This window comes from Passer domesticus, chromosome 9 (genome assembly GCF_036417665.1).
Source record: "Passer domesticus isolate bPasDom1 chromosome 9, bPasDom1.hap1, whole genome shotgun sequence".
NCBI lineage: Eukaryota > Metazoa > Chordata > Aves > Passeriformes > Passeridae > Passer > Passer domesticus.
The window spans coordinates 32,065,791-32,092,490 of record NC_087482.1 but is presented as its reverse complement, the minus strand read 5'-3'; the positions used below and the strand labels follow the sequence as shown (position 1 = coordinate 32,092,490).

Sequence of the window (26,700 nt, the reverse complement as noted above, 5' to 3'; positions counted from 1 at the left end):
CCGCGCCCGCCGCCCGCCGCGGCCCCGCACCGCCCCGCGCCGCCCCGCAGCGCCCCGCAGCGCCCGGCCCCGCCGCGCCCGCCGCCGCCCGCAGCCCCGCCCGCCTGCCCTCAGCGCCGCCGCCCGCGCTCGGTGCGGCCCGGCGGGCGGGATGAAGCTGACGGACAACGTGCTGCGGAGCTTCCGCGTGGCTAAGGTCTTCCGCGAGAACTCGGACAAGATCAACTGCTTCGACTTCAGCCCCAACGGCGAGACCGTCATTTCCAGCAGCGACGATGACTCCATCGTTCTCTACGACTGCCAGGAGGGCAAGTGAGTGGCGGCGCTGGGGCTGCGGCCTTCGGGGTCTGGGGCACGGGGCTGCGAGGGGCCCTGAGGGGCGACTGCCCGCGCTGGCCTGCGGGGACACGCTGTGCCCGCAGATCTTCAGCTTGAGCTTCTCTCCAGCTGTTTCTCAGCGTAGGTTTCTGAGTGGAATCCCAGCGGCAGGGCTGGCAGCAGCGTGGGTTTGCCTGCTCTGTTATCTTGGTGGGCTGGAGACAGGGGTGATAATTTCCTAAGTGTAAGCGAAAGTTCCCTTCTGTGAGAGCCAAACAGTTGCTGAGCCCGGAGGGTTCAGTCTGGCCGCATTTCCAGGTCTCGGGATTGCTGCAGGTGTGGAGCTGACTCCTCGGCTTCTCCGGGCGCAAGTCTCGCTAATCAGTTGAGAAGCGGTTGTTGCGATCAATGTGTACCTGTGTCCTTCTAGTGCCTCATTTGAGTCTCTTTGCCAAATGCTTTAAGCCAAAAGGTGCAGATGCTGTGGCGTGTGTCACTACAACCCAATAACCTGATGGTGTTTTCCATAAAACCCCGTTCCTAAGGGGTGTCCTGGATCGCTGCAGGCAAACGTGGTCCTCTGTGTTTTGAATAATTTTCTCTATTTGTGTCTCTGTAAAGCACAGTGTGATTTACCTGTGTCTTCAAACCCTGTCTGTATAGATGTAATCGATCAGGGTATTGATTGATTTCTGATACCTACGGGTAATGAGTTGAGGGTGTGTTTCTGTTTCTCATTTAACTGTCCAGTTTTATCTTTCTTCTGCCATTGATCATATGGTGCTCATCTTGATTTTTGGATAAACTCTCAGAAATTTGCAGAGCACTTGAGATCTGGTGCTCCTGTTCAGAAGATGGAAACCTACACCAAGGGCGTTTGTAGTCTGTGAGAGCTGGAACAATTTGAGCCAAATGGTGTCATTATGTCATTAAAATCTTTCTCTGTACTTTCTCACACTCTGTACAAGTGTGCATTTGTCTGCTTTAAATTCCTTCAGGTTTTAAGTTTCACATGTGCTTACTGGTGTAGAGATGTAGTTCTGAGGTTGTTGGGTTTTTTGTAAAGTCAGGACTGGGAAGCATCACATCCACACAGAAGGTGAAAGGAAAACAAGTGTGTGTTTTACAGGACAGGGCATAGAAAGGTCAGGGTAATGTGGGAATGAAAAAGAAATGGCTTGGGAGTGTCAAGACAGAGATATGTCAGTGTTGTGTATATTTTCTAATAAACTAGGTATTCCTAACCCTCCTGCTTTTCCAAGCAGGCCAAGACATCATATTTGCTGGGAGGAAAGATTGCCTCCTACATGTTCTCTTTATTTGGTGGCACACCTATGCTGTGTTATTTTAGACTTCTGTGTAGTTTGATTGCTTTACACATTAAAGCTGTTGGTGTTCCCCATCTGCTAGAATGAACTCTGACATGAAAATATTTCATTCTGATTTATGTAAGAGCAGGTAACTCTATACCTATGGATTGTGCCATGGATCGTATCCCAGATGTTAATTATATACAGTAGTAGCAGGGCTGAGTGATGTTAATGCACATGGTATTGATTGCCTTTCCCCTTTCCAACTTGTAAGGAATAGTTTGATGGGTTGGGAGGCATTTGGCCCTTCCATTCCTGTCTCCATCTAATCCTGACGTGCTTTATAGTCAGAGGGTTTGCTTTAATTAAGTTAAATGTAGATCAGTGGTCCTCTGCTGCAGTGCTGCATGGCAGTGAGAGTAGTTCCAGGGTAACTTCTGTGTCAGGATGCAGTTCTCTGGTGCTGATCAAATTTTAAAATTATTTGAAAGCTTCTCATGCACTATCAACTGGCTTAAGTGTAGCTATCATTATTAAGGGTAGCTAAGGATGCAGGACACACTTGTTCTCTAACCTGGAAAGTTTTATTTTGAATTACTTTGTCACTTGAAATTCATGTGAAGATGATATTTCAGATCCCTGAGTGATCATTCTTATGGGAGTTTCATGCTTGTAATTGGTTTATTTTTCCTTATGAATCACAATTTCAAGAGCCTGGAACTCTCATCTGCATGGGTATAATGGCCAGGAGGAAATGAAATGTCCTGCTTACTGGGGTTCAGTGTAGGATATCCTACTTCATCAAATGGCCTGAAAATTAATGCCTTTCCCTGTGTAAAAGTGGGAAAATCTGGTGTGTGTCCTCTGTTAATGTGCAGTTCTGCTGGTAGAATTGAAGTGCAGCTGTTTGGTTGTACTTTAGGAGTATCCTCACCTAGTTTGCTTTGTTTTGCCACTCTGAGATGAGTTGTTCAGCTCTGTGAGAGTGTGCCCAGCCCCATCGTGGTGAACTTCAGCCTCTGGCAGTGTCAGGACAGTTGAAACAGGGCTGTGTAGCCCAGGGCTGACAGGACAAGATTATCTCCTTATCATGTATTGTTCTGGGCTTGGGCAACTGACATGGGCATCCAGTAATGTTGCTCCTGAGATTCCATTTCTATTTCAAAGTGTGCAAAAAGCTAAATTGTTACTAAATTTTTAACCCATCCTGCCTCACAAATCCCTGCCCAGTGGGCTGCCTCAGAAGCACGGCTGAGAGGCTCCCTGGAGTCTGTGTGGGCCTGAGGATTACAGCAATCCCTGGGGCTGGGGACAGCCTGGCTGCACACTGGAGACCCTGCTACGATAGAATGGTGCTCCAGTAAAGGTTTAGCTTGTGTTTAATCTATATAAATTGTGAGTTATTGAAACAAATAAAGTGACAGATCTGGGCTGCTGCTTGACTGGTGTTTGCTGGGCACACCCACCTTCCTGGTTGTGGTGATGTTTTACCACAGCAGCAGTGATTCAAACCAAGGCATGAATGATATTACAACCCTTGCCTGTGTTTTGTTTCATCTATGTAGCAGATTTGCCTGAGATCTTGTATTTTTCTTTGTCAGTATTGATTTTTTTGTAGGTGGGCTTCACAGATTGACCTTGACCTTGGAATTGTTTTATTGATTGTGATTTGTTGTTTAAAAGTACTTAGTTTTCTTGTTTGTGTTTAAAGTAGTTGACTGGCAACAGGTCTTGTGTGCAGTGACACACTTCTGTTTGTATCAGTTTACATGAAAACTTCACCTTTTCTAGAACACAGAATTCTTTTTTCTTCTTTTTAGTAAATGTGCTTTTGTCAGTGTGTTGATCTTTATTGTCTCTCTCTATGTTAATTTATTCTAAATAGATCTTCTGAGATTTAAACTTGTAATAGAAAAGGAAAAGCCAAACTAGGCATGGGAGAATCTAATATCTATAATATATTTTGAGATTGGGTTTTTTTTCCTTGATTTGTTGTTGGGTTTTATTCCCACCAGATTGGTCAACAGCATGGATGAGGTAACTTCAGAAAGCAGTGTGGGGAAGTATATAATGCATAATGTTAGAGTGTGTCAAAATTTGAATTTGGTGTGTTTTTTCCATGTGTGGCATGTTTGGATCTGAAGAACAATTTAAAACACTGCTGGATTTACTGGGGAAGAATCAGTTGAGATTTAGTCTGTGGTACAGGTGGTGTGTGGCTTTCACTGCACTTGCTGTGTTGGCTTTCACTTCATGGGAACTTGTCCCGAGCAAGTTTGTTTGAAGTCAAAGCCTATGGCTTCTGCTGTTTGAGAATTGGTATTCAAGAATGAATGCCTGGTTTTGTTCTGATGTGAAAAGTCTCCAGCTTGTGCTCTTGTTGGGGTGTGTCAGGTTGAGGCTAATGAAGAAAGGAAAAAGTCCAGTGTGATAGGAGTACCTTGACTGAGGTGTAGCCTGACAGACTTTTGTCTTGGCAGCAGTATTGGTTTCGAGTGCTCCTGCTGTTTGTTTCCGTTCCCATGCTGTTTGCTTTTGGTTGTGTGGATAAAATATTTTGTGGGCCTGTGTAATAACCAGAGTTATGAGTGTCTGGAATAAAAATAACTCCCGGAAGAGATGGGAGATTTCTGGTGTTGATCAGTACCCTCGCTGCTCCACTGCCCAGCTCTGAACCTTTCGTGCTCCCTCAGTTGGAGATGAAAGGGGAAGGAGGCTGGTGGAGACCTTGCACTGCTCAAACAGGCACCACTGCTGTGAGATACCCTTATTTATTAGCCAGCTGCTTCCATGCTTACTCTGCAGTTTGAATTTCTAGTACTGCAGTGCATCACCTGATTACCAGACCCCAAGAAATCCAGTTCTGTTGGTTGTGTTTGCTCACACTAGTACTTTTCATTCTGTTGCAAAATGTTAAATTTAAGTTTGTTTCCCTAAGATTGGATATAAGTACAATTCTGCAGTAGTTTGGAAAAGTCCCTATGTTACCATGTCTGTTATAGATGACTGGGTGTTTGGGTTAATACCCCGTGAACGAGACACCCTGTTCTAGGTTTTGAAGTAACAGAGAACAAAGACAAATTATAGTCAATCTAAAATAAGCAGCAGATGAATGGGGAGATTTGAATGGGCAAGGGCACAGTAAAGCAGTGATGCTTGCTGTGCTCATTATGGAAGCTTCTCCTTTTCTTTTTGCAGTAGACGTCATAGGAAAGGGAATTTTTGGAGGAGACACATGCATTTAGCAGGTGTTACCTCCTCAAGCCTAGGGATAGTTCTGGAGAAACAACAAGATCCTTGTTTGAAGATAAAATACGAAAGCTCTTCTTTCTTTGTATAAAGACATCTGACTTCTTGAAACAATTGTGTAATGCCTCAGTGGGAACAGGCCTTGTTGATGTGAGTTTTGTTTTGAGATTTTTTTGTTGCAGAGAGTGCAATTATTTCTGCTTTCTTCCTGACAGACCAAAGAGGACCCTGTACAGTAAGAAGTATGGAGTGGACCTCATCAGATACACACATGCTGCCAATACTGTTGTGTACAGCTCCAACAAAATAGATGGTAAGTGATCCACTGGAGTGGAGCATATTAATCTCCTTACACTGCATGTCTGGATAATTAGAACTGAAGATTTGGGGAAAAGTTATAACAGCTCTTCAGTGATGAGAACTCTGTTGGAGGCAGAGGAAGGAATTAATGTCCAACACTCATGCACAGCTTGATGCTAAAAAAAAGCTTGATCCATTGAGCTTCCTTACATGTTTGTTTGCTGCTGCAGCAACTGAGGGGTTAAACATTGTTGGGGAGATAGAACTGGGGTTCCTCATTGTGCTCTTCAGTTGGTGTTGGTGTCAGTGCTGTCATGGGCCTCTCACCTTCATTTCTTGTGTGAGCGAGGTGGAAGGAGCAGCCAGGCCGAGTGCCACAGCTCTGCGTGGTGCACACAGCTCAGCTGCAGGGGAGGGGAGGGCAGCAGCTTCTGGCAGCTCAGCTCAGCTCCAGCCAAGCCTGAAGGAGTTCACCGAGCTCAGTTTGGTTTTGTTTGTTCCAGTCAATGTCTGAGAATTTTGCAATGACCACGCCTCTTAGTGTAGCACTTAACAAATGGCTTTTAACATTGGACTTGTAGACTCATCATTTCTGTAGCAGAGGTTTTGGTTTGGTTTTTCCTTTGCACAGATGAAACTTAGCAGTAGAGATGCTGGTGCTTTGTGATGTGTGCTGGGCTACTAAAGGAATTGCAAAAGCTGTGAATTTGGAGAAGATGGAAGTTAAGAGTTAGGAAGCTGGGTTAAAGTAGAGCAAGCTGGGCCTGAAACTAGAGGAACAAGGAAGTCTCCACCAGAATTGGATTTCATGGTGTGAAAGGTTTAAGTGTCACAAGAAGCACATGCCTTTTTAGTCTGTTTCAGAACCTACTTATTTTTTAAATTATATTATTACTATATAATTATACATTTTTTATTTGGCTGTTATTTAATTTACAATAAGTAATAATTAGCAATCTAATGAAGCATTTTAATGCCATTTTGAATACTGAGTTTTTGCATATAAGCACTGGTAAGCCTTAAGACTTAAATCTTCCTGCTGCAGGGTAGCATTATGGTGAACACTTAATTAGAAGAAAAAAAAGAGACAATGTGAGAATGTTTGTTGCTGTTACAAATTGTAACCTTAGCAAAACCAACAGTGTGTTCTGTAGGAGTCCTGGTACTCTGTAGTCCCTAATGCATGTGGTCATGGGCAAGGTGCATTGTATTAACCTGTTCTGCAGGTATTGGGAGGGAAAATTACCTCAGGAACATTCTGTAGGAATGCTGGTGCTTGTTTGCAAGCTTTTTTCTGTTGAATGCTTTGTTGCTACCAATCTACTTGTGAAGATTTCCTCAAGACCTCTGGACTTAATTCCTGTTGCCTGATTCCAGGCTGAGGTAGTAGTTTGTACAGTTTGAGGGTCTATGATACCACCCGGTACAGGAGATAACTGTACAGGCCACTGCCTTGCCTGGGACAGAGCACTGCCAGCAGGAGGAGCACAGAGGAGCACAACTGCCCAGGCCTTCCTCTTTGGCAAAGGAGGAGGGAATTCTGCATGGATACTTCAGAGAGCAGGTAATGACACTTCTTGCAGGAAACTAGAGATGAGCCCTAATAGCAAGTTTGAAGCATGTTGGTTCTATCCAATGTGGGATGTGACACTGGTGTTAGGGATTTATATTTTGGATAATCACCTCAGGGCAGTTAGAGCTTTTCAGAACTGTCACCTGTACCACATTTCCAGCTCGTTCAGTCAGCTACTGGAGGGTGGTTTAGACCTCTGATTTCAGCTTGGTGAGCAACCTCAGGCAAAAGTGAGAACTTGATAATTTTTTCACAGATAGAAACTTTTGCTGAATGAGCCTTTCAAAACATTCTGAACACAGTAGCCCCTCTGACTGTCAAAATGCCCAGTTCATGTTGCATCCTCTTGGCACATGTTCTTCTGAGTCAAAAGTAAAAATGTCCTTGACCCTCAGCAGGACTGGTTGTTCCAGCAGTACGGAGTCTGCACATAAAGATTAAAAAGTGGCTTCTGTCTTTTAATAATTGTTTCCTCTTAGAAGGATTTTTTTTAATTTTGGGGAGGAAGTCTCAACAGCATCTTCCAGACTTGTGGGCTACTCTTGGTATGTTCACCTATACTCAGGATAAAATTGACACTTGAGAAATGTTGTGCTCTTATCTACTCAATTTATCTTTAAGGTTGCCTGAAGTGCACTAAGCTTTAGATTACTCGCTCCTCTTCTTGGAGCTTAGTGCAGGGAAAGTGTGAAGCTGTTGACTGTCAGATTAAACAAAAAGAAGAGAGATTTGCTATTTTTTAGTGATCTTGTCCTGGCTTCGAAGTTACGGTTTTATCTTTAGCTGAGTGCCAGAATTTGTACATTTTGTTTGTGTACTGCTTAGTTGGAGATTTGTTTGCTGAATGTGTATGTAGGAAAGAGAGCAATATTCATGCTGCAAAGCAATACAAAGTGGTAGCATCAACTCTGTACATCTAATACTCTCCATTTTGTGAGAGCAATGGAATAAAACCTGCAACTACTTAAATTTTAGCACCTTTGAAATTACCTTGCATAAATCACATGACAGTTGTTTTTAAAATGTAGCATGACTTCAGACTGTGGGAAGTGTCTTTTCCTGTTGCCTAATTTTCAGTTCTGCTTAAGAACTGAGTTAGTTTATGTTTGTTTCTAACTTGATTCTCTTTCATAGGCTTACTTGAAATTAAATTACCAGACTTAAGCACTGTGGTGAGATTACTGTTGCTCTTGGGAGCAAGTTACTCTGTGATCTCTTTCAGATAACCTTGGGCTGGTGGTACAATAAAGCTTATGGTTTGTTTGTGTTTCAGACACAATCCGATACCTCTCCCTGCATGACAACAAATACATTCGCTATTTCCCAGGGCACACAAAAAGGTGAGCTGTGGCTTGGGGACAGAGCAAGACAAATTAAAATAAGAATGTAATGGGCTTGAGTTCCATTGTACTTGGTTCATGCTGCTTTTTGCTTAGTTCAGTTATGGGGTTTTACACAACTGTTGGGGTGGGTGTTGCTGCAGTCACTTCTTTGGTTTGTCTCTGATGCATGTGGGTTTCTGTATTGCAGAGTTGTTGCTCTTTCAATGTCTCCAGTGGATGATACCTTTATTTCTGGATCTCTGGATAAAACTATTCGTCTTTGGGATCTCCGCTCTCCAAATTGCCAGGTAGGTTATAAAATTCATATGGACTGTGTGTTGAATTTTCAGTTGGAAGAATAAAAAATGGATGTGTGTTTGTAACAAACTAAAAATACTGCCAGAAGTGTGTGCTGCTGATTTAGTGTTGACACGTTCCTGAAGGAGCCTGGGTCAGGCATCTCTGTGCAGAGTGTGTGTGTGTGCTTCACATTGTGTAACAGCACTTGCTCTCACCTGTGTCTCTGCTGGAGAGGCACTGGGGAGGGCAAGAATAACACCCACAGCTGATGAAACAAGAGAAGGGCTGGGTGTCATCAGCTTGTTCATCAGGCTGCTACCTTATGCAGAGGATGTTCTCTCAGAGCTGGCATCCCTCCTGTGTTGAGAACTCATGTTATCTGACTGTTTGAGTGTGTGTCTAAAATTGGTGCCTTGATGCAATTAAATTTGATGAAGAAACTTGTGATCTGAAGTAACACAGCAGCCATATGGTCTGCCACCTCCTTGCATCACCTCTGTTGTTGATCAGAACTGTTTGTGAGCAGGTTTGACTCCATAGCAAGACAGCAAAACTGTTTTTGTTTACATGTTTTTCTGGAATACTTTACTCTTCTTAGTGGAAGCATGCTTGTAAGAGCTGAGAAGAACACAAGAACTGACACCAGTGGCAGGAATGAAAGACTGGAAGTAGAATCTCTACCTTTAGTGGTGCTGAGTTGTTTTGTCCTGGTATCTGGGTACACAGTGTTGTGCTCTCATATTTCCCCATCTCTCTGGCACTGTTTTGCTTATGAGAGAGGGCTTCTTGCTTGTTCCAGATGATGGAACTGTAAATGAAAGAGAAAGAAAAAAGTTAACATTCCTTATAAAATGTTTTTATTGTTCTTCAAACCAAGCCTTTTCTTAATTTTTTCTTAATTCTGGTTTTTTTTTTTTGGGAGTATGCCTTTAACTCCAGCATCAAGGTTTCCCTTGGGATGAATCTCCATCTCCAAGTTACTGCAGATGAGACAGGGTTGTAAGTCCAGTAGCAATTCTGTGACTCAAGTTAATACCTGAACTTGTAAGAATGGTAAAACTGGGATGTGTAACTGGAAGCTGCATCCAGCCAAGTTTGGGAAACAGGTTGAAGAAGTGTTACTTGTAGTTTTCAGTTGGTCCGTGAGATGGCAGCCATAGTGCCTGGGAATATTCCTGGGAAACCAGAGCTGGCCCACTCACCAGGGCCCTGAGCATTGGCTGAGCTCTGTGCCTCACCTTCAGAGACCACAGGGAAAACTGACTTACAAGGGAAAGAAAAGAAGTAGTGCAATCTCTAGATTTACCTAAAGAGGAATGCAGAAAGAAATAAAAATGCAGAAACTTGTTAAATGTGTTACGGATTTAATCAAAGATGTGTTCTTGTTTGTGTGCATGCAGTCCATAAAAATGTTTGACCAACATGCACAGACTGGTAGTCAGCACACAGAAGATTACATATTTTGTTGGCTTTTAACAAACTTTCTCAAGTGTTTTTTACTATGTGACTTAAGGAAGAGGTAACATTAAAAATAAGCACTGGTAGTAACCTGTCAATTTTAATGTGTGTGAAAAATGCCATTCACTTTTGTTAAAATTTTAGAAGTGTAATAGTAATGAAAATAGTAATAAAAATTAGGACAATAGGAAACAATAAAAAGCAGAGAATTACTGAAGTCTGGGGTGCCTGGCACTCTGCCTCAAAGCACACCTTGCTAACAAAGGATTACCCCTTAGAAGCAATAGCCTATTGCATATTCATAGATCTCATACATGATTCATACATTCCTTTCAAACTAGGGTGTTTCTGCTTAATTTTGGCTTTCCTCCCCCCTGCCCTCATCTTGTAAATCAGTCTTCTTGGTTCCTCAAAGTCTGAGCTTTCTCGATAAGGAGGCAATAATTCTTCTCTTGGGATCCTGGTGTCTGTTGCTGTTATCTCTGTCCAGATAGGATAATGTGAATAATTTCTTGATTATCTTCTCCATTCCTTGAGCTAGTTACAAAAAGTATCTTACATCACATAGTTTCTATTTTAATATTATGCCATAGCTATATTTACCACACTACTTAAAAGAGATTATTACAGCACTACTTAAAAGAGCATAACTTAACACACAATAATTTAGCACTACTTAATACAGCATAACTTTCCATCATAATACATATAGTATTCATTTTAATATTTGCAAAGAGCAATATTATAATACATATCTATAACATATGTAAGGTCTCTTGGCTTCCAGCAGGTATGAAGTTTTGTTAAACAGGCATGTAAAGCTCAGCAGTGATACTCCCTTGCTTTCAAAGTACTTTTGTTTCCCCTCTTTTGTAGCCATAAGTGGTGGAGCATTGCTGTTGATCCCAGCAGCAGTGTTTTGTGGTGCTGCCTGGTATGGTTATTAACACAGCCACATGAGCCTCCCTTCTCTGGGGACTTTTGAAGTGCATGACACCTCAAATGAGTTTTTGATTTGTTTTGGTGTAAACTTCGTCACTGAAGCAAATTATATGATGACCTAAAGTTGAGAAAGCCGAGTTCTGAACCTTTCTAAAACCTCAGTATTTACAATTGAAATTAATTTGTTCCACCCCTAGTGTGCTGTCCTGCCCACTCAATGAGAGGTGGTAGAAATGTGAGCATCAGTCTTGCAAAATAATTCTGGCTATTTCTATTTCTAGGGTTTAATGCATCTCCAAGGGAAGCCAGTGTGTTCTTTTGACCCAGAAGGGTTGATTTTTGCTGCTGGAGTCAATTCTGAAATGGTGAAGCTTTATGATCTCCGTTCTTTTGACAAGGTGAGGTACCCTGACTTCCCTTTTTATCTTCCCAGCTTTTATCTTGCAAGAAGTAACTAAACTCAGTGCTCAGGGGCTGGATTTTTGTACTCGAGCTTACTGTCCAGGTGCCTCCTTGGCATGCAGAGAGTGCTCAGTAAACAGAGATCTCATGGACAGAGGTACAAATCCTGAGGTACACTCTTAACCCATGTTCAAGTGCTAACTCTTGAACCTGCTCCAAACTAGAGTTCGGGCTCTTTGTTTTGTGGCTTTGGCCTTTCTTTCCTTGCTGCTTATTCTGGAAGAACACTGGCAAAGATGGAGCCAGGACTGTCAGAAAGGATGGAAATTTCAAAGGAAACTGTGCTGGTTTGGTCAGCTGAACTGAATAAGCACTGAGCATAGTTAGGTCCATGGTTCTCAAAACTCACATGATGATTGCACTGGCTCAAATTCTTTCTCTAACTTCATTTAGCAGCTTTGTTCAAAAACCTGTTCCTACCTTAATTTAATTTGTGCTGTTGATTGTGGTAGAGTATGAAACTGTTGGATTGAGACAGCCTATTGCACTCTTCTTTTGTTTTGGAAACCAGATTCATATATTGAAACTTACACATGCAGAGACATGTTTGCCTTGACTCTGTATTTTGGTATCTTAGGGCTAAGGATTTTCTTTTAAAAAATCTAAGCTGTTTCCCTGCGCCAAGGTTAAAAGCAGATTATTGTTAACAGCAATATGAACAAACAGTCTTGCTCATGTTCCCCATTTTCTGTCTGCAGGGGCCATTTGCTACGTTCAAGATGCAGTATGACCGAACGTGTGAGTGGACAGGCCTGAAGTTCAGCAACGATGGGAAACTCATCCTCATCTCCACCAACGGCGGCTTCATTCGGCTCATCGACGCCTTCAAAGGAGCTGTCCTGCACACCTTTGGGGTGAGCCTGCTGCCTCTGCTACTTGCTGGAAAACCTGGTGTTAGTTTGGGGAGCAGGTGCCCTTTGGTTGTGAGATTGCTGTGGACACACTCTCTACTACATATTCTCCTGTTTTGTGCCATAGGGTTATAACAATAGTAAGGCTGTCACGCTGGAGGCATCATTCACACCAGACTCTCAGTTCATCATGATAGGTAAGATAATTCTTGGCAAGAATTTCAGTGCTCTGAAATTAGCCGTGTTATGTAGGGCTAAAGCTGTGTCTGTTGGGAAACAGAATGTATTTAAATAATACAATGCAGCTGTAAGCTTTTTTTGCACTGGCAGTGTTCTGTTTTGTTAGATTGCTCAGTGTTCTCTAGACTGAAACATAAAAAAGCCTGCAAGAAGTATTTTCTTCTTTCCCTATATATAAATGCTGTTTCAAAACAGCTAAGAAAGCAGGAAATGCTGTAGTGTGGGAAAACTGGTCACACAGTTTGTTAGTGGTCCTCTCATGTGCTGCCTCACAGCATTTTGTGGCTGTGTTGTGGCCATCCCCTGTTTCCTGATGACCAAAGCACATGTTTGTGCTTGGGTGACTGCTCTTGCAGCTTGGTGCATTTGTACACCCCCAGGGCTGTTCTCACTGGTGATGTTCTGGGGCAGCTGCAGTTTGTTCACGTGGCTCTTGTAATTCCCCATGTCTGTGGAGCAAGCTCTTAGCCCTTGATAGAAGCTGTAGGCATTAGTGTGGTGGTTCCCAGTGTATGGTTCCCCTGGCCCTCTGCAAGATGGACTCCTCAGGGAAGCAGGTGGAGAAAATCAGCCTGAAACTCCTGTACAGCCTGGTGCTGCACCTTGGGCACCCCACAACGAGCACTTCAGTCACCTGCTGCCCAACAGGAGCTTTGGACACAAGTCAGATGAGTCTGTGTAGTGCTGCCCCTTCCTGGAACTTTATATTTTCTTGTTTATATTTCCGTGGCTGATACATCAAATATGTTTAACCTTGTGGTAATTTGGTATCCAGATCCTCATTTTTCTTGTATGAGTGATGGTCTTGGCAAAACTTATTTTCTTTTGTTCTGGCTGAGAACTTCCTGATTGCAGAGAAGAGGGGTGGGGTTTTTGTTTAGTTTGTCCCTGGAGAGCACTTTATTGCACATATTTACCTTCCTGTTGTGCTCTTCCAAATTAAAACAGTAGTGGAAGTTCCAAACTACTTATTCCTGTTCAGCTTTTGCATATGGTTAAGTTGCATCCTGTGCTTATTAATTCTTTTTCCTGAAAGGCTACAGACATAAATACAGAAGCAGAAGAAAATGCTTTGTGTTTTTATTAGGAGTCCTATTTAAAATTAGTCTAAAGCAGAACTGAATTATAAAAATATAAACTTCTCAGCCTCAGAGTTTGAAAAATGTAATTTTAAAGTGAAAAACTTGTTCCATTATAGTAATATGGCAAGTCCATATTTCCAGGGGACCTTTTGATATTTGGCTTAGTGCATTGAAATCTGATTCCCTTCTGTGGTAAAGGCTTTGGTTTGATTCTGTGCCCACTGAGTGAGGCATTTACCTGTGTCTGAACTGAGAACTTGTGTGAAAAATGACTCTTTCCCCAGCACTTGGCCTCTGCACATTGGTGCAGGTTGGCCAGGGTCTCTCCTCCACAGCTGGAGGTATCAGATCTCCTTTCTTACTGGGTGACAGTAGTTAACATCTGTGCCTCAATAGTGTTGCCCTGTTGTGTAGTTGAGTCTCTGCAGTGCAAAGATACAAACCTGCTGTTTGGATATAGGTGTTTCAACTCTGTGATGTTTTGTACATGCCCTTGGGACACTTGGAGAATACTAAAGGTTGTGTTATGAAGTTGAGACCTGCCTGTTCATAAAGCTCTGACCAAAAAAAGATGTTCTTCCTTTCTTCTGCTGACATCTCCAGTGCATCTTCCATATCTTGTTTTCCACTCCTACCTTCAGGTTCAGAGGATGGGAAGATCCATGTTTGGAATGGAGAAAGTGGGATGAAGGTGGCTGTCCTAGATGGAAAACACACAGGTCCTATAACCTGTCTGCAGTTCAATCCAAAATTCATGACTTTCGCTAGTGCATGTTCCAATATGGTAAGGAAATGGGCTTTAAGTTCCTCTGAGCTCCATGAGGTGCTGACCCTTCCAGAGATTAATCTGACAAGTCTCAGTGCTTCTCATGTGTGCGTGCAGGAGGTGGCAGCTCCTGCAGGGTGCTGTAGGAGGGATTTGTGTTCTGCTATGAAAAGATGTTTTCTTTCCTCTCCAGGCCTTCTGGTTGCCAACTATCGACGACTAATTCCTACACTGCAGCTGCTGTTGGATGGCCCCATCCTGCTAACAGCAGCACAAGCAAGTTTGCAAGCATAGTTTTGGAATTGCCTACATCTCCTAGACTGTGTTCCTGTTCCTGCGTATTTTCCATGTCTTACCTTTATCTACAGCATTCCGTTGTGAGGACTGCTCCTCTTGGCCTCCTGGCACGCTCAAGAAGCAGTATGCTACAAGCTCTTACCTGCCAGTCCATGCCCAGCAGGCTTTAGCCTAAGATGGAACTGACACAGTGTTATTTCTTAGAGCCGTGAAGTCTGTTTTATCTACAAAATGTTTGTGGCATTTTTTAAAGCTGTAATTATGTGTTTTCCTGCTGTAAATGCACAAGGCTGTTGATGTTCCAATGTGGAGCGTGCAGTTGCTTTCCATAAGTGCATGTTTTTAACGTCTGGGATCTCTGGTTTCACTGCAGTCCACAGATGCAAATACTTCTGTGCCAAATGTGAACACTGACAGTTTTCAACGGCAGATGCTGGATTCTCTTGCAGTGGAACATGCACCAGAAGTGTGGCTAGCTGTGAATGTACCTCATACATCTTGTCATCCCTTTTTTTGGCAATCTAGTGTGCAACTGCACAGGTTTCATCCACTGTCAGAGATTGCCCTGCTGTTGCTGTCAACATCCTGGAGGTGCAGACAGCACTGCTGAGGTCCAGCCAGTGTCCTGAGCAATAAAGGAGTCTGTCAGCAGAAGATGGAGAAACCACACTGAGACTGAAAGCACAGTCTGCCTGTGTATCTTCCCTATGTACCATCTTGGCTGATCTTACTTGTAAATATCATGGGGTGGGTGGGCAGTGGGAATGGGCCATATTTTTTTACTTTTAGATATAAAAGAATATGACGTGGGCCAGTAATGTGAGGTGTCTAGGCTGTTTACTTGCACCGATGCAGTTTTCCACCCCCTGATCTGTAAATAAGCTCCATGAAATTCATCCCACAGCAGGCATAGACTGGTATCACTTTGTTGGTAAAACTGACATGTATAGTCCATCATACAGTTTGGCACTGGTCTGCAGGTTTTTGGTGATAGGATGCATTGCTCTTTTGAAGCTTTGTCAGATGGTGTCTTCAGAAATGAATTTTAAAAATCTTATGCATGACTGCTGACTCTGCTTTGCTGTGGCCCTGCTCCAAGGAATGCCCCTGCAAAGAGATGGGGAGGGACATGCTCTCCTGCCTCAGGGGCTTGTAGCACTGAAAAGCTGGTTGGTTTTCAATCCCAGTTTCAGGGTTTTTTTCCTGAAATGCTGCTTCAATGGAATGCATTCACCAGCAAGCTGGGACAGGCCTGGCAAAAATGTAGTGTTCACTGTATTCTTGCCTTTCCAAACACACTTGGGGTTGTGCTTGGGAAGTCTGTTCTTTTCCCTTGCCCAGACAAATGTGCTTCCCTGCTCATAAATACGAAAAGCTGGCAAGGTGACAGGACAGTAACAGGCATGTTCTCTCTGCTCTCCAGGGCCACTCCAAGCTGGCAAACCACACTGGAGCGTTTTCCTTAGGTCAGTTTCCTGATGTTCCCCTTACAGCAAAGTTCATCTCAGCTGTATACAGTTCACATTATGATCCCTGGAAAAGTAAATGCCTTGTACAACAGCTGTTTCTGTTTTGCTTTTTCTTGCCTTTTTTTGGTCCCCTCCCAGTCCTTGTCCATGGAAAGGTGCTGTGCTAAGAGCTGGGGACGGGCACTGAGCATTTCAGCACTGCTGGTTCTGGTCAGGTTGCAGCACTGAGCATTTCTGCACTGCTGGTTCCGTTCAGGTTGCAGCACTCCTGTGGCAGTGCAGGAGCACTGCCCACACGGGGCAGGCTCACACCGTGGTGCTCCATCTGTGCTGTGGTTGTGGCTCTGCTGCTGCTGCCACACGGGGCATTTCTAACCACAGGTCTGCAGTGTGAGTTTGCCACCCTCCAGCAGGGTGATGGATGCTTTCCCTCTGCCACACAGGCGTGCTGCTGGAGATGCAGATGAGAGGTTCATGCCCCCCCTCTTCTGTGCTGTCCCACCATTGCCTATAAATAAAACTGCCCTGTGCAAAGGGAGGGGGTTTTCTCGGGCCTCGGTCACTTTAACTCAGCAGTGTTGCATTTCAGGCTGTTTGGTGCTATTTTACCTTTGTTGGTATTTGCAGTGCTTTGTAAAATACAGATATTTGGGGTTTGTAGTGTGTTTTAACAGTCAAACTTCAGCGTCCAGTTGTAAATTATCTTTGAGGTTTTTGGAGTCTTTAGCCTGAGGAAGTGAACAGAAAGCCTCCGGCCATATTCCTTGTTACTTGACAGGGAAACATTTGGAAGTCTTTTATTCTATAAAAGCTCTCTGTTAATGTGGTTTTGAGTGCTTGTCTAGAGGTTGTTGTTCAGCTCTCTTCTGCTTGCAGTGTTGTAAAACATGGTGTGTTGTGGCATGGAATGTTGAAGGAAAAGGGAACCAGAGGAGTGGTTTAGGAGGACACACACACAAGCACATCAGTGGTTTTCTCAAGTGAAGAGGGATGTTCAGGCTCATGCACTAGTTCTCCGTTCAGGGTGCCTTCCCAGGGCCCACTGCCACCCACAGAGGCAGGGACATCTCTGTTGATGTAGCCTGGAGTGCTTTCCATCTGGCTTTAAAAGAGGGGAATGTGCCAAGTGTTGTCAGGGAACATGAGGATTATGTGTTTCAGATAGTTGGACAGGAAGGGTGAATAAAGCTTTTAGCTTTCAGCTTCTACGTGCTTCTCTAGGAGTGCCAGGGCTGCAGTTCCTGTGTTCTTTAGGGCTGCCAGCTAATGAGAAACATCTGATGAAAAACAGCCTTCCCAGGTCTGACAGAGGGGCCAAGCAGCAAACTGCATTCCCCCTCCAAATCTGACATGTAAATCATCCCCATGTTCTTTGGGATGAAGACAAGACCTTTCTTCAGAACAAGGGGGAGATGAGACTCAAGAGCCCACCTCTAAGTAAGCAGTGTGGTGGCTGAGCACATCTGCCTGGGCTGTAGGAGATTCCAGGTGCAATTCTCCAAGTCAGTCTTGAAATTTCGATTTTTATTACTTTATTGAAGCTCCCAGGTCCTGGATTTGTGCCCCAGTCCCTTTGTGCTTTGGAGGGTGCAGGAGCGGTTGAGTGACAAATTTGGAACAGCAGGGTATCTTTTTCCAATGCCTCTTGGCTATTTTAGCACTTTAAGAGACTTCACCTTGGTTTTGGGTCAGGGGCAGGAACCTGGTGAGCCTTTCAGAAACTGGTCTCTGTGGTCGTGAGCTGCTGTAGGGAGTTGGACTCCTCGGTGGTATCTGCCAGTGAGTGTAAATACGTAAAGTCAAATTATGCTTTGTCACAAAATACTACCTATGTGGAGAATTCAATGTTGTGGCTGTGACCAATAAATATTTTGTAGAGAGACCACTTGAGTGCTGTAAATTCTGCGTTTGTCCAGTGTGATACAACTTGCTGGTTTCTTAGAGGGGGAATGTTAAACTCATCCATTTTTAAAAATCTCCCTTTGTTTTGGAGAGTCAGAAATTCTGTAGTGGAAATTGTGGTTCTTTGAAGTTACCCCTCCATAAATTGCCCATTTTAAGAGGGTTTTTTGGCCTATGAATGTATCAGGATAGGGAAGTCTTGTGACAGGTACTTATGGAGCTGTGGTGCCCTAGGTAAAGAGGTATTCACAGCAGCCTGTGGTCTGGATGGAAAAGCTGAGCTCTTAGCAAGGTGAGAAAATAACTTCCTGAATTTGAGTAACAGGAATCTTGGGTCATTACAGTGAGTGCATATAAATGTCTAACAGCTGCTGAAGGGAGGACAGCAGCCAGGATCATTACATGGGTTAATCCTCATGTGCATTGTTTTCAGGTCAAACTTATGAGGATGGAGGGAAAGTGAAGCTGGAGAGAAATGGTTTGTATTCTACCCCTTGATTAAACCATGAGCAGATAGCTGAGAAGGCTGCCCCATTCCTGGGGAAATTTCCTCCCACTGCTGGAAATAATCTTTCAACATGAAGTCCTTGGCAGCAGCTCTGGTAAGGGGATGCTTCTGGTGACAAGCAAAGACAAATTAAAAGCAAGAATTCCCCAGTGGTTTTCTGAGGCTGTTTTCCTCCAGCCCAGATCTATGTAAAACCCCAACAGGAATAACACCACAGTAAGATGCATGGGGAAAAAAAAAAAAAGTACTTTTATTTGGACTTTAATCCTTGTGGAATTTAAATGCGCACTGGGGTTTGGCTGCTTCTCTGGGGAATCCTGGAACCTGTGTAATAATGAAAACCAAAGTGGGGACTTTGGGAGATGGGAAGCTTGTCCAGACCTGAATTTGCCTGGCTAATAAACAGGTTGGGAAGCAGATCCTCAGAGTTTAAGGCAACTCTGGCGTGTCTGCTGCACTGTGTTTCTGCTGGAATAAGTGCTTGAAATTCAGCACTGCAGACAAATTGCAACAAACCGGTTTTATTTTACTTGGAGCTCTTCTACTGAATCAGCTGATGCACTGAACACCTTGGTTCTCAGTGCTGCTGCTACAAAACCTGCTTTGCTACCAGAAATTACCTGAATAGAGAAAGTGTCAGCAAGTATGGATTAAGATTTGTTAGAAATCTGTACACTGTGTGACTAACACACGTCAGTGTTCTTAAATAAGAGTAAGGCACATATCTTTGCACAGGAGGCTTCTGTACTCCAGGGTGAAGCTTCACCTGGCTACATCCTCTGGGTCTGAGGTGCTGCCTACAAATGGCAGCTGTCTCAAGAGCTCTGGGCTACTGCTCCAGCATTCCCATGGCCCAGGCACGGCTGTGCCCAGTGCTGTCCTGGCAGCAGCTCCCAGGTTTTCAGCACATCTCACCTTACAGCAAATGAATACGAGACATGCTTTAGCTTATGCATCCAGTTCAGCTTAGTTCCAGTCTGATTAAAAGCCAGCTCTTCAGACTGGCTGGATCTCAGTTGATCCTTATTGTTCAATATTAAAAAGGGAGAGGGATCAGTAGAAATCTGGATTTGAGTGTCACTGTACCACAAAGATCTTAGGAAAAGTGCCCTTTGGTTCACATGGCCCCCTTTGCAGGTTCTCCTTGGTCCAGCAATGAGAAAGGGGAGTGATTTGTTGCCCACTGTGCTTCTCTTGCATGTTGTTAAGGAGCTAATCTTGTTCATCCTGTGCCAAGTGCTGGCTGTGCAATTCAGGTTCCACTGCAAATGGTTTTGCTGGAAGAGAGCGTACACCGTGTGCAGCAGAAGTCCCTCAGTGTCAGGCTGATGCTGAATGGCATCACAGTAAGGGAGCACAGATGCTGTGTGTCATCCTGACAGTCAGTCCTCCTCCCTGTTGTGTAGTGGGATGACAAATACAGAGATGTCATCGTAGGATGCCTCGTGGCTGTCATCCAGCATCCACTGGTGGCCTCTCTTCTTTCCCCTTGCCCTGCATACCAAGCACTTGGCCAGTTCTGAAAACCTGTGGGTAGAAAAATGCAAGGGCTAATATAGCAACTAACATACAATGTTAAGATGTGGCTTTATGTTGTCAAAATAACAAGGTTTTTTAAGACATCAGTTTTGTAATTGTTACTTTAGGATGGGAACAGATTAGTAGGCAGTTTCCAAAGCCACAGAAAAGAGTGGTCATGCCAGAGCTGAGCTGGAAGCAGTGGGATCTCAGCCTGCTTTAGGTCTGACCAGGTTCTTTGGAAGGGAAAACAAAGACAAAGCCTGGGATTACCTTTGAGGATCTGTCCTGTTTTCGGCAAGGAAGCTCCTGACCACATGGGCCACCTCCTCATTGCACAGAACATCCCAAAGGCCATCAGTTGCCATGATGAGGACATCATCTTCCTTAATGTCATGAAGAGCAAAGTCAAATACATTCACCTGGAAGGCAGAGGAGTAAATCTGTGACAATTCCTGCAATGTAACAGAGGGGTCAGGGAGATGAGACTTCCCCTGAGAAATGACACACTGGGACCAGGGTGCTTGGAGAAATACTAAGATCTGCCAAGTCTTTAAAAGGTGCATCCTTCAGAGGAGCAGCTTGTTTAATTCCACTCTACAATTCCCATGTGCTGTGACTGACCTTAGGAATGCAGGAGAGGAAAGGTTTGACTTCAATGTTGGTGTCAATGACCTTGAGCTGATGATCCCCCAGGCCTCGAGAGACAGCCAGAGTGCCCAGCAGGCGAGCCTGGCCCCAAACAAAACAAAACAGGATTGAAACATTGGGGTGTGGGGCCTTTCAGGGCTGATGTGTAGCTTGTCCTGACTGATCTATGTGTTGTTCTAGGACCTTTCTCCAAGCATCACCCAGAACAGCCTCTGGAGACTTTGGAGATGGAGGAATGATCAGAAGCCTGATGGGAGTGTGGAAGCAGCCTGACTGTGGAATGGCTCCATGTGGCCCATGATGTGCTCTGGAGTCAGTACATGTGTTCTGGGTAATGCTGCAGATCTCAGGAGGCCCATGGTGGCATCTGTTCTTGGTTTGAGGTGGCAAGAAAGACAGTTGGGTTGGTTTGGGAGTGTCTGTTTGTCCTGGAAAAGGAGGTTCTGCACTGACTCAGTAAAGGGGGTGGCACATGGGTTGTAGTGCTGGAGAAGTGATGGGACTTTCTGCTCATCCCCAGCAGGCAGATGCTGCATGGGTGCAATCATTGCTTCTCCCTACCTCCCCCTTCCCTCTCCAAGCTCATTCTCAGCCTTTCCTCGAGGGGGACAGTTTGTGGGAAAGGCACTAGAGCTAAAGGAGACAGTCCCAAGTGGGAGCTGGTCAAGTTCTCATCTGAACTGAGTTTTTGTGTGCAAGCCCTCAGGGCTGCTGTCTGCTCTGCTGTACTCTGGAGGAGGGAGCTCCAGAGGGCTCTGGGTTACACAGCCAGGCAGCAAAGGAAGCTGCTGTATCCAGGCTGTGGGACTGTGCTGTGCTGGAGAACACCAGAGCTCCAGGTCTGCTCTAGTGCCCCACAGTGTGACATGAGTGACAGGGACACTGAGGACCCCCAGAAGATTTGCCTGTGCCTTCCCAATGTGTAAAGCTTTAAGCTACCTGCTTCCCGTGACCATGGACAAGAGGATACTTGAGGTCAGCTTTCTCCACCGTCTTGTACCCCCTGGAACAGAGAATTCACTGTTGATTTGGGATTTGTCTGACTTGATAGTACAACCCAGCCAGAGCATTTTGACTCTGACTGACCCTTGTGGTGTCCCCATGCACAGGCAGCTCACTGAGGATGGGGCAAGGTCATCCTCACTCTCCCCTTCCTCCCCAGCTTGTACCTGCACCAGCTTGGCACTGCTTGCAGCAGCCCCATGCCCATGGGTGCCAGAAGGACCATCCTGTTTTCCAACCACCCTGCCAGGGCCATGGTCCTTTGGAGGGAGCTGCTCACAGCATCCTTCCCTACCATCATGCTGCTGCTCTCACCAGCAGGATGTGCACCCTCTCCCTTCACTTCCCCATGGGTGTGAGCAGGAAAAGCTGCCCTGTGCTGCAGCCTTGCCCTCGGGCAGAAGGGACTCACCAGCCCTCCATGAAGTAATCCCGGTACAGGACTTTGTGGCCCACATCATCTCCCTTCAGCCTCCGTGGAAACTCAAAGCGGGTGAATTCACCATCCAGGAGCTTGGGGAAAAGGAAAGCCTGGAGGAGGGAATGGAGGGTGAGCGTGGATAGGTTCTGCTTCTGCCTCAGGACTGGCACTCCCAGCAGCAGAATGGAGACCAGAACTGGGAAAGCACGTTCCAACGAGGACATGAACATCTCCCATACTAAAGACTGTTGGCTGAATTTCTACCCCAGCCCTCCCTGGCTAGTTCCAGTTGACATTATGGCCACATAGTGACCTCCAAGGAATGCTGGAGGTCCTCTTGCCACAGGCCCTCTCTGGCCCAGTGGGATGCTTGCAGCTGGATTGTCTGATGTGTGGAAGGAGTCACTCACCAAGTGCTGGATTCGCTGCCTCTCTGACTCGGGGGTGAACTCACTGCTCATGGGCACAATGCTGTCCTTCAGGACAAGAATTGCCCTACAAGGGGGAAGAGGCAAAGCTCAGCTGTGCCACAGAATAGCTGTGCACCCAAAACTGTTAAAAATGCCACTGTATTTCAAATAACTCCATTGTAATTGCACTGTTGCAGCAGAGAACTGTGCTTGCCTGGTTTGACAGTGGTCGAGCTCACTGTTAGAGGAACAGGGGGGCCACAGCCCAGTGAGGGAAATCACCTTTCACTCTGAAACACCTGCCAGGCTGAGTGTGCTGCTGCTTTACCACCCCAAGGCTGTGTCTGGGCAGCTTTAGTCCCTTGAAATCCCCAAACTGTTCCAGAAGGCATGAGAGCACCTTTCTTCTAACAGGTCTCATGCCAAGCAGGAGGGATATGGCTGGGCTGCACATTTACTGTCTGTAGGATTAAATCAGAGCTGTGGTTTAACCTGGCAGCTAAACACCACACAGCCACTCACTCACTCCCCCACACCCAGTGGGATGGGGCAGATAACGGAAAAAGGAAAGTAAAATCTGTCAGTTGAGAGAAAGGAAGTTTATTAGGACAGGAACAGAGGGAAAGTCATAATGAGAAAAAGAATTAGAATATAGCAAACAACTGATGCACAGTTGCTCACCACCTGCTGACTGATGCCAAGCCCCTCCCCCAGCAGTGGCCCCAGGCCACCTTTCCCCTCAGTTCACACACCGAGCATGGTGCCATGTGGTCTGGAACATCCCTTGGGTCACTTAGGGTCAGCTGTGCTAGCTGTGTCCCCTCCCAGCCTCTTGTGTCCCCAAACCTCCTTGCTGGTGGGTGAGAAGCTGAAAAGTCCCTGACTCTGAGCAGCTGCTGATCAGTGCTTGCACAACTCAGACTTCAGTGGTTTTCAGCAGTGTTCTCTAGAACTCTGTCCCAGCTGAAACCAGGACAGTGAGATGCTGGAAACCTTGCTTAACTCCCAGCTCTCATCCCCAGCAACTTCCCCCTTTTGTTATGACTCACCTGCTGTCCCCAGCATTGGCCACATAGAGCTTTCCCTGGAAATAAAGGGCAGCCAGAGCAGTGCAACCTCCTGTCTGGTTCGTAGCTTCCATCTCCTGGCCAATGACTTCATCCTGTTGGTTTCAACAAGTTTGGAGACTGGCGTGATCTGGGCTGCTGCTTTCTACACACTGTCTCATCCCTCCCAGCAGAAATCCAGAACCAAAACTGACTGTGGATGGGCCACAGGAAACCAGCAGAGTAACAGGCAAAGTTGTTTCTGTACAGCCTACACAGCTGCTGCTCCTGGATGCTTTTGGAGGGTGATGGGGAGAGCTCAGACTTGTACGTGCTGTGTGAGTGTGACAACAGCCCCCTGCCTGCCCTACAGAATTGTTCAGAGCTACTGCAGCTTTGCTCTGGGTCAGCACTGCCAACAAACAATCTGACACAGGCCTTGGGGTCTGACCCAGCCTGATCTCAGCACGTTTAAAGGTTTGGCCCAATGTCCCAGCCTAGTCAGTGAGCAGCAGAATTGCAGACACTTCCAGGGCTCAGGAGGGACACGCTGGCTGCCTGGGCCAGCAGGACTGGTGCCCTGCACGGGGTACTCACACATTCCTGGAAGGCATTCTCCAGGGCTCCCACCACCAAGTCTGCTGCGTGGATGTGCTTCTCCTCCACGAACTGGGGGTCACTGTCACAAACACAGCGTCCGCTGAGGTGCAGGGGGGGCTGGGCCTCGGTGATGCCTCCCACAATCTCCTCCAGCTTCTGCTTGATGCAGTAGTGCAGATAGTTGGAGGCAATGATGGCAGCATCCGGGCCCCCGTGGCCATCAAACAGTGCCCAGTAGTGACCAGTCAGAAACTGCCGTGAGGAAGAGGGACAGGACAGGGCTGAAGAGGTTGTACAGATGGCAGGCTCAGAGCCAAGATGCCACTGTATCTGTTTTGCCTGACTTCCCCACCCCAGCTTCCCTTCCCTGCCCCTGGTAAATATCAAACCCAGGTGCTGCTCTGCCCAACCCATAATCTGAGCTCTGAGCATCTGGATTTGCACCACACCCCCTCGTGTGCTGTATGAGGGGAGATGGGGCCATTTCAGAAGTGCAGCAGAGCCTGGTGACAGCATCCTCTGTGCCCAGCTCAGGCTGCTGCCCAAGTGACAGCAAGACACACTGGCCCTTGAAAGCACAGGGAGGACAGGAAAGGTGAGGGCACCAAGGGCTTGGATGCCGCCAAGTCATGGGTCATGGAAGTAGAAATGGCATTTACGGACAGAGCTATGTATTTGCTGACCACAGGGTACATGAGCCCCCTAAATACATCCAAGAAAGGGTTTCAGCATGTGGGCATGTAGGACTGATGGAGCAATCCCATGTTTCCTGAACCTGTGCCCTTGGGTGGCAGCAAAAGGCTGGCAGCAGGGTGAGCACAGCCTGCCTGGGGGCAATACCTGTGTGGAGCACAGGATCAGCCATTCCTCATCCTCCTCCAGGCCTGGCTCTCTCCTCCGGACAGAGATCTGACAGCAGGCTGCCTGGTCCTCATTGAACTCCGACTTGTCGGCATTGATAACCCTGCAAACACTCCAGTAAGGCGTGGGGACACACTGCACCTCTCCTGCTCCCAGCCCGCTGTGCTCTGCAGCCCCTGCAAACAGCAGCACCTTGCCCCTCCTTTCCAGCCCCATGCTCCCTGCTCCCTTTCCAAACTCAAGGATCTCTTTGCTGATGACTGCAATAGTAAGTCATTTATGCGCAGCAGGGAAAAGCCCAGCTGAGGACACAGGGACCTGCACCCTGGCCTCAGGCAGCCCTCGTCAGCAGCCCACACGGTGCCATTTCCTTGTTGACACAGTGCATTGCAGAACCACCACCCTTGCTTTTCCTTCCAGCCTTGGTAATGTTTGTCCCAGGATGGGAGTGGGCCCTCCTTGCATTTCACGCTGTGCCATCCCAACACCGTGGGGTCATGCCGGTCTGGCCAGGACGTGGGGACAGCTCCTGCCTGCAGTTCTGATCCATCCCCTCTGCCATTTAAAGCAGCAAACCAAGAGATTCCTGAAATCGCGGTCATCCCCTTCCCTTGTTTTAAAGACACTTTGCCAAGGGCGGTGCTGCTCTGGGGGCTGCCCCGGCCGCTTGTCACTGCGGCTGGCAGGGGGTGGCCGGGGGTGTCCCCGCCGGCCCCAGCAGGGACGGAGAGGGGCTGGAGGATTCACGGCCACGCCGAACCTCCTCTGGGGCAGAAAGCCGCTCTCTCCCCGCCCGCAGATGGTGCAGGCGGGCGAGCTGTGCCCGGGCACCGCGCCAGGAGTCCCCCGAGCCTCCCCCGCACCCTGAACCTGCCCGATTCCCCGCTATCAGCACCGGCAGCGCCCCTCGCCCCGCCCGGAGCCCTCCCGCTCCGGCTCACTCACTCGGCGTATCCCGCGCCCCAGGGCAGCGGCCGCTCGGGCGCGGCGCCCCTCACGGCCCGCCCGCCCCGCGGGGCCTCCTCGCCGCCGCCGGGCACGAACTTGGGCCGGCGGTAGGGCAGGGCCGGGGGCGGCGGGCCCGGCCCCGCTGCCGGGGCTCCGCCGGGGCGCTCAGCGGGGCCACCCCGCCGCCAGCGCCGCAGCCACTCGCCCGACATGGCGGGGCAGGTGCGGCTCCTCCCGGCCCGGCCGCGGTCCCGCCCCGGGGCGGCGCGGAGCGGAGCGGCCCCGCGCTCCGGAACGGGCGGTGCTGCCTGCCCAGCCGTTTCCTGCCCGGGACGCGGCGGAGCGGAGCGGAGCCGAGCAGAGCCCAGCGGAGCCATGACTCACCAGACCGGCATCCACGGTGAGCGGCGCCCGCCGAGCGCTCGCGTCCCCCCGCCCCATGGCGGGGCTGCCCCGCTGCTCGGCCCCCGCCCCGGCCGGGCTGCCCCGCTGCTCGGCCCCCGCCCCGGCCGGGCTGCCCCGCTGCTCGGCCCCGCCATCGGCACCCCGGGGCCGCGCCCCGCGCATCCCCGGCCCCGCCGCGGCGGACTGCGGGCGGTGTCGCGACAGCGATGGGGGCGATAGCATGAAGCTTCCCGAAAGAGCCGGCGGGTTTCCTGTGATTAGCGGGGGAGGGGGACACTGAGTCAGGCTCGGAGGTGCCGGGAGAAGCTGCGGGAGGGGGTTCGGCCCCGGGGCGCCGCCGGTGCGGGGCTCTCCCGCATCCTTTGTCTGGGCTGATGCTCAGCGCCCGCCCGCGCTGGGACAGATGTGTCGCGCTCGTGTGCCTGGCCGCAGCCCCGGCCACCGCTCCCTTGCCTGCGGGGATGCTCGGCCCCGGCTGCTGCCCAGCCC

The 26,700-nt window shown here is 47.5% G+C and overlaps 3 protein-coding genes across 5 annotated transcripts in view; 2 read left to right on the top strand and 1 right to left on the bottom strand.

Annotated features, from left to right (window-relative positions):
- The first annotated feature begins 59 nt into the window (after positions 1 to 59).
- WDR82 (WD repeat domain 82) lies at positions 60 to 17,821 on the top strand. 2 transcript variants are annotated; one of them, XM_064432470.1, is made up of 9 exons: positions 60 to 312; positions 5,093 to 5,190; positions 8,024 to 8,090; positions 8,281 to 8,380; positions 11,054 to 11,170; positions 11,933 to 12,088; positions 12,213 to 12,282; positions 14,049 to 14,191; positions 14,367 to 17,821. In XM_064432470.1, exons 1-9 carry the CDS (start codon positions 152 to 154, stop codon positions 14,394 to 14,396), a joined length of 942 nt encoding a protein of 313 aa, XP_064288540.1. In that variant the 5' UTR covers positions 60 to 151; the 3' UTR covers positions 14,397 to 17,821. The 2 variants fall into 2 exon arrangements, with proteins under 2 accessions (XP_064288540.1, XP_064288541.1); XM_064432471.1 differs by lacking the exon at positions 60 to 312 and adding an exon at positions 6,555 to 6,741.
- Positions 17,822 to 18,854: 1,033 nt separating this feature from the next.
- Positions 18,855 to 26,018, bottom strand: PPM1M (protein phosphatase, Mg2+/Mn2+ dependent 1M). The gene is made up of 10 exons (XM_064432467.1): positions 25,804 to 26,018; positions 24,838 to 24,961; positions 23,995 to 24,249; positions 23,401 to 23,513; positions 22,352 to 22,436; positions 21,933 to 22,051; positions 21,458 to 21,521; positions 20,492 to 20,599; positions 20,141 to 20,289; positions 18,855 to 19,876 (listed from the first exon to the last, which is right to left on the bottom strand). Exons 1-10 carry the CDS (start codon positions 26,016 to 26,018, stop codon positions 19,732 to 19,734), a joined length of 1,377 nt encoding a protein of 458 aa, XP_064288537.1. The 3' UTR covers positions 18,855 to 19,731.
- Positions 25,864 to 26,700, top strand: part of TWF2 (twinfilin actin binding protein 2) — a 23,064-nt gene continuing 22,227 nt past the window's right edge. Inside the window, exon 1 of one of the 2 annotated variants that reach the window (XM_064432469.1) lies at positions 25,864 to 26,206. In XM_064432469.1, coding sequence (XP_064288539.1) covers positions 26,017 to 26,206 — 190 coding nt within the window. In that variant the 5' untranslated portion in view covers positions 25,864 to 26,016. The remainder of the gene's footprint in view (positions 26,207 to 26,700) is intronic. The other variant, XM_064432468.1, reaches the window with a different exon arrangement.

Bases quoted from the DNA above. Each gene is read 5' to 3' on its own strand.
- WDR82 (XM_064432470.1), top strand. From the start codon at position 152: ATGAAGCTGACGGACAACGTGCTGCGGAGCTTCCGCGTGGCTAAGGTC. The intron at 11,171-11,932 runs GTGAGGTACCCT...TTCTGTCTGCAG, and splicing joins ATCTCCGTTCTTTTGACAAG to GGGCCATTTGCTACGTTCAA. The intron at 12,089-12,212 runs GTGAGCCTGCTG...TTTGTGCCATAG, and splicing joins CTGTCCTGCACACCTTTGGG to GGTTATAACAATAGTAAGGC.
- PPM1M (XM_064432467.1), bottom strand. From the start codon at position 26,018: ATGTCGGGCGAGTGGCTGCGGCGCTGGCGGCGGGGTGGCCCCGCTGAG. The intron at 24,250-24,837 runs GTATTGCCCCCA...TCCTCACGGCAG, and splicing joins TGATCCTGTGCTCCACACAG to TTTCTGACTGGTCACTACTG. The intron at 19,877-20,140 runs GTAATCCCAGGC...TTCTACCCACAG, and splicing joins AACAGGACAGATCCTCAAAG to GTTTTCAGAACTGGCCAAGT.